Raw genomic sequence first — 15,727 nt, 5'->3', positions numbered from 1 at the left:
CACGCGCCACCATGCCCAGCTAATTTTTGTATTTTTAGTAGAGACGGGGTTTCACCATGTTGACCAGGATGGTCTCAATCTCTTGACCTCGTGATCCACCCGCCTCGGCCTCCCAAAGTGCTGAGATTATAGGCATGAGCCACCGCGCCTGGCCCATTACAAATTCTTGATCATACTGTACAAAAACATTTTTCTGTGATCATTAGTCTTTCTACATTTTTATGGCCATATAATATTCAAATTAATAGAAATAATTATCATACACAATTGTCAATTAAAATAAATTTAAATTTTTAATATGAATAATTATCTATTTAACATTAATTTATTGATTAGAATTAAGGTTTCTGAGTTCAATAGTACAAAATCATAATAAACAACTTCATGTAGAAAGCATTTATAGTCTATATAAGATTATATTAAAATCAGTTCTAAAAATGGAATTAGTAAGCCAAAGTGTATTATCATAACTCTGGATATATACTTCCCAAATTACTGATCTAAAGGGCTAAACCACAGCTCAGAATGCTTATTTCACCATGCCCTTGCCAGAAACTCACCATTTTCAAAAGGTACTGTTCCAGAGATTCAACTGTAGCCAAAGGTTCCATCTTTAACATTCTGCCAGTCCTGTCAATTAATGCAGTTTCACCAGGTGCACGTTCCAACCGAAATCGTAATCTCCTTGTAAGTATCTACACAAAAACAATCAAAATAGTTTAGAAAATGTCTTGGTTTTTCTCAGAATTTTTCTCAGAATTGTAAAAAATGATACATCCTGAAACAACTGAGATTTATTAAGTATAAACATAGTGGAATTATGAACAAATATCTGTTTTCTATCAAACATTCTTTTAAAAATTATTTATTTATTTATTGAGACAGAGTCTCACTCTGGCACCAGGCTGGAGTGCAGTGGCACAATCTAGGCTCACTGCAACCTCTGCCTCCTGGGTTCAAGCAATTCTCCTGCCTCAGCCTCCCGAGTAACTGGGTTTATAGGCACCTACCACCCATGCCCAGCTAATTTTTTGTATTTTTAGTAGAGACGGGGTTTCACCATGTTGGCCAGGAGGGTCTTGATCTCCTGAGCTCAGGATCCGCCCGCCTCAGCCTCCCAAAGTGCTGGGATTACAGGAGTGAGCCACCACGCCCGGCCCTTTTTCTATTTTTGAGACGGAGTCTCACTCCTGTCGACCAGGCTGGAGTGCCATGGATTGATCTCAGCTCACTACAACCTCTGCCTCCCAGCTTCAAGCAATCCACCTACCTCAGCCTCCCAAGTAGCTGTGATTACAGGTGCAAGCCACCACGCTCGGCTAATTTTTTGTATTTTTAGTAGAGACGGGTTTCGCTATATTGGCTGGTCTCAAACTCCTGACCTCAGGTGATCCGCCCACCTTGGCCTCCCAAAATGCTGGGATTACAGGCATGAGCCACCACACCCAGCCTATTAAACATTCTTTAGGCCAGGCACGGGTGGCTCAGACCTATAATCCTAGCACTTTGGAAGTCTGAGGTAAGAGGATGGATTGCTTGTGCTTAGGAATTCAAGACCAGCCTGGGCAACACAGTAAGACCTCATATCTACATATTAAAACAAACAAAAAAATTAGCCGAGCATGCGTGCCTGTAGACCCAAGTACTGGGAAGGCTAAAGTGGGAGAATTAACTGAGCCTGGGACACAGAGGGTGCAGTGAGCCACGATCACAATGCACTCCAGCCTGGAAAACAGAGCTGGACCTGGTCTCAAAAAGAAGAAAACAAACAAACAAACAAAAAATTCTTTTATAAAACAGTCACTGGGTAAGTTACAGTGGTTATCGAGAAAAAGACAAAGTTAACTTCTAGAATTTCTAAACAACTTCAAATATACAGTTTAAATAAACTTATACAACTTCTTAATCAAAGTATTATATCTTCAACTTACAACTCACAATTTTCCAGGGAAGTTTTTGAAAAGTAGCTAATTAGCTTACTCCTTTAAAGCTAGAATATATTCTACAGGATAAGTATCCCTAATCTAAAAATCTGGAATCTTGAAATGCTCCAAATTCTGAAACTTTCGGAGCACTGACACAATGATCAAAGGAAATGCTCACTGGAGCATTTCAGATTTAGGATTAGGAATGCTGAACCAGTAAGTAGAATACAAAATATTATAAAATCCAAAACACTCTGGTTCCAAGCATTTTGGATAAGGAATACTCAACCAGTATAATGAAAGGATAACTTTAAAAGATGCAAAACAGCTTTTAATCCAATACATTTTAGTAAGCAACAAGTATAGGACTAGCAATTTTACATAGTTCCATTTCTGTATAAATCTTAATTTCTATGAAAACAATTAAAGACTTATATGTGCATTTCGGTAGTTTTAGACAGCAAAATTACCAGAGAGCACATTCCTGGCCTTCCTCTCTTTGGATTTCACACAATCTCCTGAAGTGAAAAATGCATAATAAAAGACATCAGTGCACTGTCCTTGAGACTTATCTCATTCACTTACCAAGAACAAAGCTTAAAAACGATGGACCAAACAGTCCCTCTTGCTCCTATTATTCTGTTTGAAACAAAACACAAAGTAGTCCTCTACTTCTTTTACATATAGAATATCAGGTACAACTACCGCACTGTATAACTCCCTAGATAAGCACTCTAGTCTGGAAGTCTAGTGGCATTGGTAACAGTATTGGGTTTCAGAAGTATGGCAAGTTTTGTTAGCTTTGCATTGCTTTGACAAATATAGACCCTCAGTCACTAAATAAAGGCTATTATTTAAAAGAAATTATTCCATGCAGTAGAATGCAGAATAATTTAGATAAAGGCAAAATTCAAAGCAGAAGGCCTTTCTAGGAAACACTAAGAAACGCACATAAAAATGCGATAAACTTCTGGACTAGGATATTACTAAAATGTATTGTTTGTTTGCATCTAGATCCCAGCTCCTAAAGAAAAGACTAACTGAATAAATGAGAATGTAAATAGGAAGTTACATACTATATATGAATATATACATATGGGGAGGAAGAGAGAAGGCAAAGAACAGGCTATGAAACCATGTAATTGATAGGAATTAGGCAATCTGGCTCTAACCAATGACATAAAGAAAGACCTGAAAAAAATTGTGCTTAAAATATCTTCACATTTTTTCTTATGTTTACAACATAGAAGGGACATTTAGACAGGGTCTAAATGTCTATGTCCCCCAAAAATTTATGTGTTAAAACTTAATCCCCAGTGCAGTGGTGTTGGGTGGTGGAATCTTTGGGAGGGCTCTGCCCTCATGAATGGGATTAGTGTCCTTATACAAGAGGCCTGAGAGATCTTGTCCATCCCATCTACCATTTGAAGACACAGCTAGAAGGTTTCATCTAAGAGGAAGAGGCTCTCGCCAGACACCAAATCTGCTGGCACCTTGATAATGGACTTCTCAGCTGCCAGAATTGTGAGCAATGAATTTCTGTTTATTAACTTCACTGTCTAAGGAATTTTGTTACAGAAACCCAAATCGACTATAATAGAGCTTGACTCATAATTATAGAATAAGAGAAACCTTTTACTCTGTTTTTTCCACAGATAAAACATCTTTTGCCACTTATGATCTATGAAATATAATTCTTTTAACAAATATTAAATGAATAAATGCATGATTTTCCAGTGATTTGATAAAAAAAAAATAGACTTCAAGCTATTAAGCTAAAATCTTTAAAGATTAAGTAGAATTGGGCTGGACATGGTGGCTCACACCCGTAATCCCAGCACTTTGGGAGGCCAAAGCGGGTGAATCTGAGGTCGGGAGTTCAAGACCAGCCTGACAAACATGGAGAAACCTCATCTCTACTAAAAATACAAAAAATTAGCTGGGCATGGTGGTGCATGCCTGTCATCTCAGCTACTCCGGAAGCTGAAGCAGGAAAACTGCTTGAACTTGGGAGGCGGATGTTGCAGTGAGCCGAGATCGCACTGTTGCACTCCAGCCTGGGCAACAAGAGCAAAACCCCATCTCAAAAAAAAAAAAAAGATTAAGTAGAATTGTTTTTATTTTAATCCAACGTGAAAAAAAATAATTTTTTTAAAAGAAAAGTTTAACACTGTTCCTAGGCGCATTCAGCAATACTAGCTACTACATTTTTTTATGGTTACCTGGAGGTTATATGTGGATCCTGGTGTATCATACAAATGGAGAGGTAGACGTTCAATAGATTCTAGCACAGCTATTAACTTTCGAATTAATGCAACTGCTGGTCGACTGTGAAGAAGTAATTATCATTAAGACCTTTTGTATAACTGCATGCAAATGTTTATGCAGAAAATACAGTAATTAACTTCAATATATGCCCCTATTTTTCATGACTACAAAGTTTAATTTTGTATTAAATTATGTTTGAGTAGATAGAAATACTCTTAACAACTCAATTTCCTTCACTTAAAAATATTTCATTTTTCTAATAAAAACTTTATCAACTATATTTAAAGTAGATGTATGATTTATTTTTAAAGTTTATACAATTTTACTGTATAATATTTGATAAATTAAAAATATGAAGTAACAAAGTTTTGAAAAAATATTTGATGGCAAGGGTATCACAAGATATACTTTCTCATTATTGGAGTGTAAATTGCTATAACACTTCTGGAAAACAATGTGAAAATTTAAATCAAGAACTTTTAAAAATCATCTTGCAGAGCTGGGCAAGGTGGCACATGCTGGAGTCCTAGCTACAAGGGAAGCTTAGGTAAGAGAATCGCTTGAGCCCAGGAATCTGAGGCTATAGTGCAAAATTATGGCACCTGTAAATATCTACTGCACTTCAGTCTCAGCAACAAAGCAAGACTCCATCTCTTTAAAAAAAAAAAAAAATGGGGCCATAAATGGTGGCTCTTACTTGTAATCCTAGCACACTGGGAGGCCAAGGCAGGCAGATCACAGGTCAGGAGTTCGAGACCAGCTTGACCAATGTGGTCAAACCCCATCTCTACTAAAACTACAAAAATTAGCCAGGTCCACTGGTGATACGAACCTGTAATCCCAGTTACTCAGGAGACTGAGGCAGGAGAATCACTTGAACCCAGGAGGCGGAGGTTGCAGTGAGCCAAGATAATGCCACTGCACTCCAGCCTGGGTGACAGTGAGACTCCGTCTCAAAAAAAAAAAAAATCACCTATAACCTTTAGCACAATATTACCACTTATGGAATTTACATAAAAAGATGTTTCCATTAAGACTAGTATATTTGACTAATAGTAATAGTTTGCAAAGAGCTAAATTGTTTAACATAGTAATGCTTCAATACGTTACTATACACTGTAAAGATATACTATGCATTCATTAAAAATGAAATTTGAAATTAACACAATTAGTTCAATAAACTGTATAACTTATTATTTTAAAAGTGCAATCTCATTCAAAAGTACACAGAATAATACAACGAACCTTCATCAACCCAGCTCTATCAAGTAGCTACTAATGACCAATCTATTAATATCCATATCCCCACCCAATTCTCACCTTGTTTTTTTTTTGAGACAGGGTCTTACTCTGTCACCCAGGAGGCAGGCTGGAGTACAGTGGCATGATCTTAGCTCTCTGCAACCTCTGCCTCCTGGGTTCAAGGGATTCTCCTGCCTCAGCCTCCCAAGTAGCTGGGATTAAAGATGCCCACCACCATGCTTAGCTAATTTTTGTATTTTTAGTAGAGATAGGGTTTTACCACGTTGGCCAGGCTGGTTTCGTAGTCCTGACCTCAAGTGATCCACCCACCTCAGTGTCCCAAAGTCCTGGGATTACAGGCGTGAACCACCATGCCTGAACTCAACTTCTTATGTAGTTTGAAAAAATGCTAAAGAGCTTATTATTTCATCTAGAGATATTCTTTGTATATAAATCTAACAAAAGATTTTTTTTTTAAAATGCTATCATTACTTTTTTTTTTTTTTTGAGACAGAGTCTCACTCTGTCACCAGACTGGAGTGCAGTGGTGTGATCTCGGCTCATTGCAGCCTCCACCTTCCGGGTTCAAGTGATTCTCCTGCCTCAGCCTCCTGAGTGGCTGGGATTACAGGTGTGCACTACCATGCCTGGCTAATTTTTGTATTTTTAGTAGAGACAGGGTTTCTCCATGTTGGTCAGTCTGGCCTTGAACTCCTGACCTCGTGATCCCCCCACCTCACCTCCCAAAGTGCTGAGATTACAGGTGTGAGCCATCACATCCAGCCGTATTATTACATTTTTAAAAAGAACAACTATTACTTATTATCAAATATTTTATCAGTGTTCAAATTTTCAACTATCTTAAACAGGCATGTAATTTAAACTAAGTGATCAGGCCAGGAATGGTGATTCATGCCTGTAATCCCAACACTTTGAGCAGCTAAGACAGGAGAAATATTTCGGCCCAGGAGGTTGGGGCTGCAGTGAGCCAAGATGACATTACTGCATTCCAGCTTGGGCAACAGAGTGAAATCTTGTCTGAATTTACAAAATAATAATAATAATAACAATAATGAATAAGTAAACTAAGTGATCAGCTCATTCATACCAGACAAGTAATTTAAATTATCCCACTAGATTAAAAAAAACTTTAAAAATTTTCCTCTTATCATACATCTATGTCACAGTCCTACTAAATAAGAGTTTCTTTTGTGTGCATAAATGCTATTCTAGACTTATTTTAGAGGAAGTATACCAACTGTGTAAACATCACAAACATCAAATTCAAAGAAATGTGGTGTTTTACCTTTCATCATCTTCATTTTCACTAAAGGCGGTTTTAAAAACATTTATTCTTTCTACCAGTTGACTACAATCTTGTTTCAGATCCAAATCCATGCTCTAAAGAAAACAAAAAGTATAAAGTCCAAAACAAAAAGATATTTAAGAATCTTACTGAAATTTATTAAAAACTAAGAGACTAATGTTAAGATATTATAAAATTATCACTACAATCTGCGTAAAATCATGATTTCATCTTTCACTAATATATGAATGAATGAACATTTTCCATTTTAACAGTACTATTTACTTTAATAATCATTAGGAACAAACTGCTCCATCAAAACCATGATTCCACAGATATTACTAAGTGATATGTGAAATATCACTATAATAAATAGGAATAAATGCAAATAGTAAAGTTTATGAAGGGACTATGGGATTGATTGACGTTCAAGTGATTTTTTTTTTTTTTTTTAAGAGATAGAGTCTTACTCTGTCTCCCAGGCTGGAGTACAGTGTTGTGATCTTGGCTCACTGCAACCTTGCCTCCCAGCTAAGGCAATTCTTCTGCTTCAGAATTACAGGACAGTAGGTGGGACTACAGGCATACTCCAACTCACCTGGCTAAATTTTTTTGTATTTTTAATAGAGATAGGTTTTCACCATGTTGACCAGGCTGGTCTTGAACTCCTGCCCTCAAGTGATCCCCCCACCTCGACCTCCCAGAGTGTTAGGATTACAGGCATGAGCCACCATGCACAGCCTAAAATGAATCTTAAGAGTGTATAAGCACATACAATGATTAAGATGAAGAAATCAACTCTGGCCAGGCACAGTGGCTCACACCTGTTATCTCAGCACCTTGGGAGGCCAAGGCAGCCAGATCACTTGAGCCCAGCCTCGGCAACATGGTGAACACACAGATGCACATAGGAGTGCACAAACACACATGCACACACACACACTAAAAAGAATTAAATTGAGTAGTCCTTGTTTCAGGAGCACGTTTACCAAAACTGGAATGATATAAAGAAGATTAATATGGCCCCGGGCAGGGATGACACACAAATTCATGAAGCATTCCAAATTTAAATAAATAAGAACCGAAATAAAAAGAATCCTTTCATTAAAATAAAGGTAAAAAGAGCTGGGTGCAGTGGCTCATATCCGTAATCCCAGCACTTGAGAGGAAAAGGAGGGTGGATCACCTGAGGTCAGGAGTTCGAGACCAGCCTGGACAACATGGCAAAACCCCATCTCTACTAAAAATACAAAAATTAGACAGGCATGGTGGCAGGTGCCTGTATTCCCAGCTACTCAGGAGGCTGAGGCAGGAGAATCACTTGAGCCTAGGAGAGAGAGGCTGCAATAAGCCAAGACTGCACCACTGCACTCTAGCCTGGGCAACAAAGTGAGACTGCGTCATAAATAAATAAATGAAAAAAGTTTTACCATAATAAAGAGACATTCTTAAATTGAAAAATATATGTAAAGTTATTAGCAAGTATTTATTAAATTTTCACATAAGCTTCCTAAACTTTTACTGTTCATACATTAATTTTATGCATATAACTTAGGTACTTAAGGTCTACACACATATTCTACATTATATAACTTATGTGAAAATCAGAGCAGTGAATTATGATAAATCTTAGGCTAAATGTTTTTAGTCAACAAAACCTTTAACAGATTATAATTAGGGAAGTTAGAAATCAAAATAAACAAAATTATTTAATTCATTTGGCTCAAACTAATGGTGTAACTTAAAGGCTGGTGAAATTAGAAATATTAACATCATTCCGCTTTTAAATATTTCTTGACAAAACAAACTAAAAACCACTCAACCTATCAAAGGAGTAACTAATTTTTAAAACTATATTTTTGTTCTTTACTACTTGATAAACTTACATTATTTAAAACAGTAAGAAGTGCTTGTACCAAGCCACTGCTGCACATTTCATAAGGTGAAATTGTGTTTTCATCCTTCAAAAGTACAATTAGGTTTTCTAAAGCTGTCTTCATTAAATCTCTCCAAGTGTTCTCACTCTCAATACACTAAAAGAAAAAAAATTAATGAAGACAACCAAAAAGATGAACATAGCTCTTAAAATAACTTATCAGAACATCAATTATGAGAATAATTTAGATATTAAGCAAAAATAAAAGTTCAAATTATTAACAAGGATTCTGTCTACCAGAGGTCAGCAAATGTTTTTGTAAAGGGCCCTTGTAAATATTTTAGGCTCTGCAGGCCATATACTCTATGTCACAACTATTCAACCATGCCCTTGTAGCACCTAAGTAGTAGAAAATATGTAAATGAGTAAGCATGGCTATGTGTGATAAATTTTACGGATACTGAAATCTGATTTTCATGTGTCTTGAAATTCTCCTTTTGGTTTGTTTTCAATCATTTAAAAATATAAAAACCATTATTTCCTCATAAAGTCATACAAAAATGGGTAGCAAGCCAGATTTGGCTCCTGGGCCATAATTTGCTGACCCCCTACTCAATACCATGACATAAAGGATAGAGGGGAAAACATCAAACTAAAATTCACTACGCATCATTAAAATCTACAGGTTGACATACTTGTCTATTTGTATGAAGTTCCCAAGATGACTCTAACTGAGTTGCTATGTTTCTGAGTGTTACCACTACTCCACGAGGCATGCTTTCAACAGCTTTAAAGTGGTCATCGTATAAATCTCGAGCCATAGTTCGCACCTACCAAAATAAACACAACAAATGTGAATTTTTGCTACAATTAACAATTTTACCAAATCTTCACTTTTATAGACACTCATATTCACATATTTCACCATGAAAAGGTACATGTGTATTGTCATTTGGGTACAAATGATCTCTGACTGAAGTTACAGTTATTTGAGAAAACAACCTATGCATGTCCTGGGTCTGATGAAATTTAGCACATGATATTATTTACAAATACATGCTTAAGTAATGTAAATTCAGTATTCACCTAATGCCATTTTAATCCCAAACTAAACCAGCATAACTCTAATGCAACAGAAAAAATGTATCTCTCTGAACTACTTAATAACACCTTTCTATTATATTTTGGTATGCCCTTCAGAATTAAAAGATGGCAGTCATGGATATCAGACAACTTTGAAGAAACTGCCTCTTTATAAAACAGTATTCATAATTAAAAACTGTGATTAAAACTAAAGACCTAGTGGTGGCTCATGCCTGTAATACTAGAACTTCAGGAGGCTAAGGCAGGCGGATCACTTGAGGTCAGTCAGGAGTTCAAGACCAGCCTGGCCAACATGGTAAAATCCTGTCTCTACTAAAAATTAAAAATAAAATTAGCTGGGGATGGCTGCGCATGCCTATAGTCCCAGGTACTCAGGAGGCTAAGGCAGGAGAATCATTTGAACCCAAGAGGCGGAGGCGGCAGTGAGCCAAGATTGTGCCACTGCACACCAGCCTGGGTAAAAGAGCAAAAATTTGTCTAAAAAAAAAAAAAAAAAAAAAAAAAAACTAAGTTAAAATTATTTCTGCCTAAAATATTTTGATGCATACTTGTTTTTATATGCAAAAGAATAGCCATCTACTCACTGAGTTGCCACTGATTTCAAATCAAGAAAGTGGAGTAATAATTTTTTAAAATTTTAATTATTCTTATAATTTCAACTTTTAGATTTGGGGGTACGTGTGCAGGTTACATGAGTATATTGTGTGATGTTAAGGTTGGGGATACAAACGATCTCAAAACCCAGATAGTGAGCAGAGTACCCAACAATTTTGAAACCCTTGCCTCCCTCTCTCCACTGCCCCTGTAATCTTTTTGTTTTTAATGAGAACACAGGATTGCTAATGTTTTCATTGAATTTTTGTAGTTTCTGTTACAAAATTCAGCCCCCTGTAGTCTAGATTTGGTTGGTTAATATAACACATTAGGTATTCCAAAAAACTCTTGAGATAGGCGATTTATAATCAGATTTATTCAAGGATTCCATGCTTGCAAATATGAATGTTCGTTAAAATTTGTAACCTCAAAATCAATCATTGCAGTGCTTTCACATTCATTCATGGACATGCACAGCACAGCGATAAATTTAAGGTGCCCAATATGCATGTTTTCTGCAGAATTCAAAAAGGTGATACTCTTTTTTGCTTCAGGTCTCATACTATAAACAAGTGCCCTATTCACAATCTACTTAGTGTCACATTTTTTGAATTTGGGGCTTTTTCTTCCTGATTTTGTTGTTTAAAATGGCCCCCAAACATAGTGCTTAAGGGCTATTCAGTGTTTCTTTCTTCCTTTTTTTTTTTTTTGAAACAGAGTCTCATTCAGTCGCCCAGGCTGGAATGCAGTGGTGCAATCTCAGCTCACCACAACAACCTCCATCTCCTGGGTTTAAGCGATTCTCCCGCCTCAGCCTCCCGGGAGGCACGTGCCACCATATCTGGCTGGGATTTTTTTGTATTTTTAGTAGAGACAGGGGTTTCACCATGTTGGCCTGGCTGGTCTTGAACTCCTGACCTCACATGATCTGCCCACCTTGGCCTCCCAAAGTGCCTGGATTACAGGTATGAGCCACCGCACACAGCCAGTGCTATCCAGTGTTTCTAAGCACAAGAAGACTGTGATGTACCTTACAGGAAAAAAAAAAGTGTGTGCTAAAATAAGCTTTGTTCACCATAACAGTGCTATTGGTCAGCTCAATATTAACAAATTAACCATACATATCAGGCTGGAGGCAGTGGCTCACACCTGTAATCCCAGCACTTTGGGATGCTGAGGTGGACAGGTCACTTGAGGTAAGGAGTTCGAGACCATCCTGGCCAACATGGTGAAACCCTGTCTCTACTAAAAATATAAAAATTAGCCAGGCATGGTGGTGTGTGCCTGTAATCCCAGGTACTTGGGAGGCTGACACAGGAGAATCACTTGAACCTGGAAGGCAGAGGTTGCAGTAAGCCGAGATCATGCCACTGCACTCCAACATAGGCAACAGATTCTGTCTCAAAAACCAAACAAAAATACATAGCAAATAAGGTGTCTTTAAACAAAAACATACAAAAAAAAAAGATGACAAAAGTGTTGTCACCACAGGCTGTAGGCCTAGAAGAAATCTAACCCAATATTTCTTCTACGAGCAATTGTTCAATACTCACAACAACTTTATAAAATATACTGTCAGCTGGACGTGCTGGCTCATGCCTGTAATCCCAGTACTTTGGGAGGCAGGTGGATCACCTGATGTCAGGCATTCGAGACCAGCCTGGCCAACATGAGAGAAACCCCATCTCTACTAAAAATACAAAAATTAGCCAGGCACATTGGCTGATGCCTATAATCCCAGCTATTCAAGAGGCTGAGGCAGGAGAATCGCCTGAGCCCAGGAGGCGGAGGTTGCAGTGAGATTGCGCCACTGCACTTGCTCAGTCTGGGCGACAGAGCAAGACTCCATCCTAAAACATAAAATAAGGCAGGGCGCAGTGGCTAACGCCTGTAATCACAACACTTTGGGAGGCCGAAGCAGGTGGATCACCTGAGGTCAAGAGTTTGAGACCAGACTGATCAACACGAAGAAACCCTGTCTCTACTAAAAATACAAAATAAGTCAGGCATGGTGGCAGATGCTGTAATCCCAGCTACTCCAAAGGCTGAGGCAGGAGAACTGCCTGGACCTGGGAGGCGGAGGTTGTAGTGAGCCGGAATCGCACCATCGCACTCCAGCCTGGGCAACAAGAGTGAAACTCCATCTCAAAAAATAAATAAATAAATAAACAAATTACTGTGAATAATGAAAACTGATCATATTTAGCTCAAATTCCTTATATAATAGTATCTAATGGCTATATTGAATTGAAGAGATATTTCTTTCTCAAATGCCTAATAAATCCTGAGTTAGAAGAAATCTCGGGGAGGGGCATTAAAAAAAAAGAAATCTCTGGATGCACACTTTTTAAAAAAATACAAGAAAAATTAAAAGTTATAGAGGTTAATATACATATTCATTAAAAAAAAAATGGGAGACTAAAATAACTATGTTCTTTCCAAAGTGTAGCACTTGCAAGTTATCTTTGGGATAACCTAGCACATTCAAACAGAAAATAAAGACGTGGACATATTCATATAGAACATTTGCTTCAAAGAAAAACCATTAACACAGGACAGGCGCAGTGGCTCACACCTGTAAACCCAGCACTATGGGAGGCTGAGGCAGGCGGATCACCTGAGTTCAGGAGTTTGAGATCAGCCTAGCCAACATGGTGAAACCCTGTCTCTACTAAAAATACAAAAAATTAGCTGGGCGTGGTGGGAAGCACCAGTAATCCCAGCTACTCAGGAGTTTGAAGCAGGAGAACAGCTTGAACCCGGAATGCAGAGGTTGCCGTGGGCCAAGATTGCGCCATTGCACTACAGCCTGGGCAGCAAGAGTGAAACTCTGTCTCCGTAAATAAATAAATAAATCTACTGTGAATACTTTTCTAAAACTATTTCTCAAAAAAAAAAAAAAAAAAAACAAAAAAAAAAAAACCATTGTTAAAATTTTTTTAAAAATTTTTTAAAAAAAAAAAAAAAAACAAAAACAAAAACAAACAAACCATTATTACAAGGGTTTCACTGTTTGTTTAAAAAAAAAAAAAGAAACACCATTATTACAATTTCTCTGGTCAAAGTCATAAAAACACAAGAACTCTCCCCTAATCCCAATCACATACAAGCATTCTTTGCATACTGTATTTAAAAACTATCTTGGAACCAGGCATAATGACATATGCCTGCAGTCCCAGCTACTTGGGAGCCTGAGGCAGGATTACTTGAGCTCAGGTGTTTCTGACTAGCCTGGGCAACATAGAGAGACTGTTTCAAAACAAAACAAATTTTTTAAAATCCTATTTTATATTACCATTATAGGTAAAATCAACATGCTAGTCACCAGAAAATGTTGAAACTAACTATGAGATTATCTTAATTCTTTTTCTAAAAATGAAAAAAAAAATGCAAGAACAATTAATAAACATGGAAATATACTGGCCATATTTTAAAATAACAATGCAAACTTGATGAATAGCATTAAAATATCAGTGAATAACGCATCTGCTACTGTATCTTCTTGAGTAATAATTTCAGCTGAGATAGCCATTAATCTAAGCATCAAAATAATCTGAATTTAGAACCAGGCAGTTAAGTTGCTGTATCACAAGGTATTAAATCCAGACTGTAAAACATAATAGTCATTCTCAATCCCACTGTAACACTAAAAATATTACTATCATTTATAATAATTTCAGCGAGTTGAAATTTTTTGTGCCATTAATAAGTCAATTTTTTTTTTTTTTTTTTTTGAGACGGAGTTTCGCTCTTGTTACCCAGGCTGGAGTGCAGTGGCGTGATCTTGGCTCACCGCAACCTCCGCCTCCTGGGTTCAGGCAATTCTCCCGCCTCAGCCTCCTGAGTAGCTGGGATTACAGGCACGCACCACCATGCCCAGCTAATTTTTTGTATTTTTAGTAGAGACGGGGTTTCACCATGTTGACCAGGATGGTCTCGATCTCTTGACCTTGTGATCCACCCGCCTCGGCCTCCCAAAGTGCTGGGATTACAGGCGTGAGCCACCGCGCCCGGCAATAAGTCAATTTAAATTCTATTTGTTTCATATTAATATCTATTTTGATTCTGTTTTAATGTTGGTGTTTTATATATATGTAAAAATTATATGTAAATAAGAAAATGAACACAGAAAATAGTAAAACTAAAAATATGTTATATTAGGGTTGCTTATGTTCTATGACTTAATTTTTTTCAGTGCTTATACTTTACCACTGAAAATTCACCAAGTCAGTATAAAAGACAAGAATAAAGCACATCCAACAGATATACCTTTTGCTTTGTTTTTTCTAACTTAGATTTCAGTTTTCTGCCTCTTTTGCCAGTCCAGCCAGTCACAAACTCTGAACCTTGGGAGGAAAAAAAGAACATTCACAGGATATACTTTATTATGATTTAACATGATTCATTTATTTTTACCTGCTAAGCTTACGTATCTACATACTTACCCAGGGAAGTTTCTGCAGTAAATGAATGTTTGGTTCCTCTATTAGATTCAAATACAAAACCAGGTAAATCTTCTTTCAATATTGTAGCTTGCTGACCATCAGAATTATGAATAGCAATTTCTCCTTCTTTCAAACATGTCAGTGACCAATTTCCTACAGTGAGTTTAGTGGGTCCTGGTGCTGAGAGTATAGGCTGACTTGAAGTGGATGGCTTTACTTGGCCTCGAGCTCTTTGTAACTTCTCTAAGAATTCACTTCGGCTTTCTATAAAGACAAAATACTTGATTTAAAATCTTATTTCTCTCAAATATTAAATGTATTTTCTCTTTAAAAAAAATACCTATTAAAATATGGATTTAAAAAAAAACTAAATTAGAAACTGGAAATATTAGCCAGGCATGGTGGTATGCATCTGTAGTCCAGAAACTTGGGAAGCTAAGGTGAGATGATCACTTGAGCTCATAAGTTTGAGGCTGCAATGAGCTGTGATCACACCACTGCTTTCTAGCCTGGGAGACAGAGTGAGGCAATGTCTCAAAAAAAAAAAAAAAAAAGAAAAGTACCTATATTTGTAAAATATATTTTTAAAAAAGTAACTCTAGTGTTGTTCCTTGCCCCATGCAGTAAAAAGACATTTATGCAATATTTTCATGGTATAGTAATTTTTCTCTGCTGACACAAAAGAAATTAATATTGAAGAATAAAGAAACAAATATTTTTTTTAAATACTGTGACAGGCTGGGCACGGTGGCTCACACCTGTAATCCCAGCACTGTGGGAGGCTGAGGCGGGTGGATCACCTGAGGTCAGAAGTTTGAGACCAGCCTGACCAACAAGGTGATACCCCGTCTCTACTAAAAATAAAAAAAATTAGCCGGGCATGATGGCAGACACCTATAGTCCCAGCTACTTGGGAAGCTGAGACATTGAACCCGGGGGGTGGATGTTGCAGTGAGCCGAGATGGTG

At 37.3% G+C, this 15,727-nt stretch overlaps 1 protein-coding gene and 1 non-coding gene across 13 annotated transcripts in view; one reads left to right on the top strand and one right to left on the bottom strand.

The window, feature by feature from the left end:
* HECTD1 (HECT domain E3 ubiquitin protein ligase 1) overlaps positions 1-15,727 on the bottom strand; it is a 99,710-nt gene that overhangs the window by 35,588 nt on the left and 48,395 nt on the right. For all 12 annotated transcript variants that reach the window (XM_032242607.1, XM_032242604.1, XM_032242608.1 and 9 more), the window contains 7 exons: positions 14,761-15,024; positions 14,585-14,661; positions 9,313-9,447; positions 8,628-8,774; positions 6,742-6,836; positions 4,148-4,253; positions 561-695 (listed from right to left, as the gene is read on the bottom strand). In XM_032242607.1, the coding sequence (XP_032098498.1) occupies positions 561-695; positions 4,148-4,253; positions 6,742-6,836; positions 8,628-8,774; positions 9,313-9,447; positions 14,585-14,661; positions 14,761-15,024 (959 nt within the window). The remainder of the gene's footprint in view (positions 1-560; positions 696-4,147; positions 4,254-6,741; positions 6,837-8,627; positions 8,775-9,312; positions 9,448-14,584; positions 14,662-14,760; positions 15,025-15,727) is intronic.
* On the top strand, positions 7,706-7,811 carry LOC116526402. Its single transcript, XR_004258140.1, has one exon. It is a non-coding gene; the product is annotated as a U6 spliceosomal RNA (small nuclear RNA).

This window comes from Sapajus apella, unplaced genomic scaffold, assembly GCF_009761245.1.
Source record: "Sapajus apella isolate SASKATOON/1434 unplaced genomic scaffold, GSC_monkey_1.0 scaffold50, whole genome shotgun sequence".
Classification (NCBI taxonomy): domain Eukaryota; kingdom Metazoa; phylum Chordata; class Mammalia; order Primates; family Cebidae; genus Sapajus; species Sapajus apella.
This window is presented reverse-complemented; position numbering and strand designations above follow the sequence as displayed.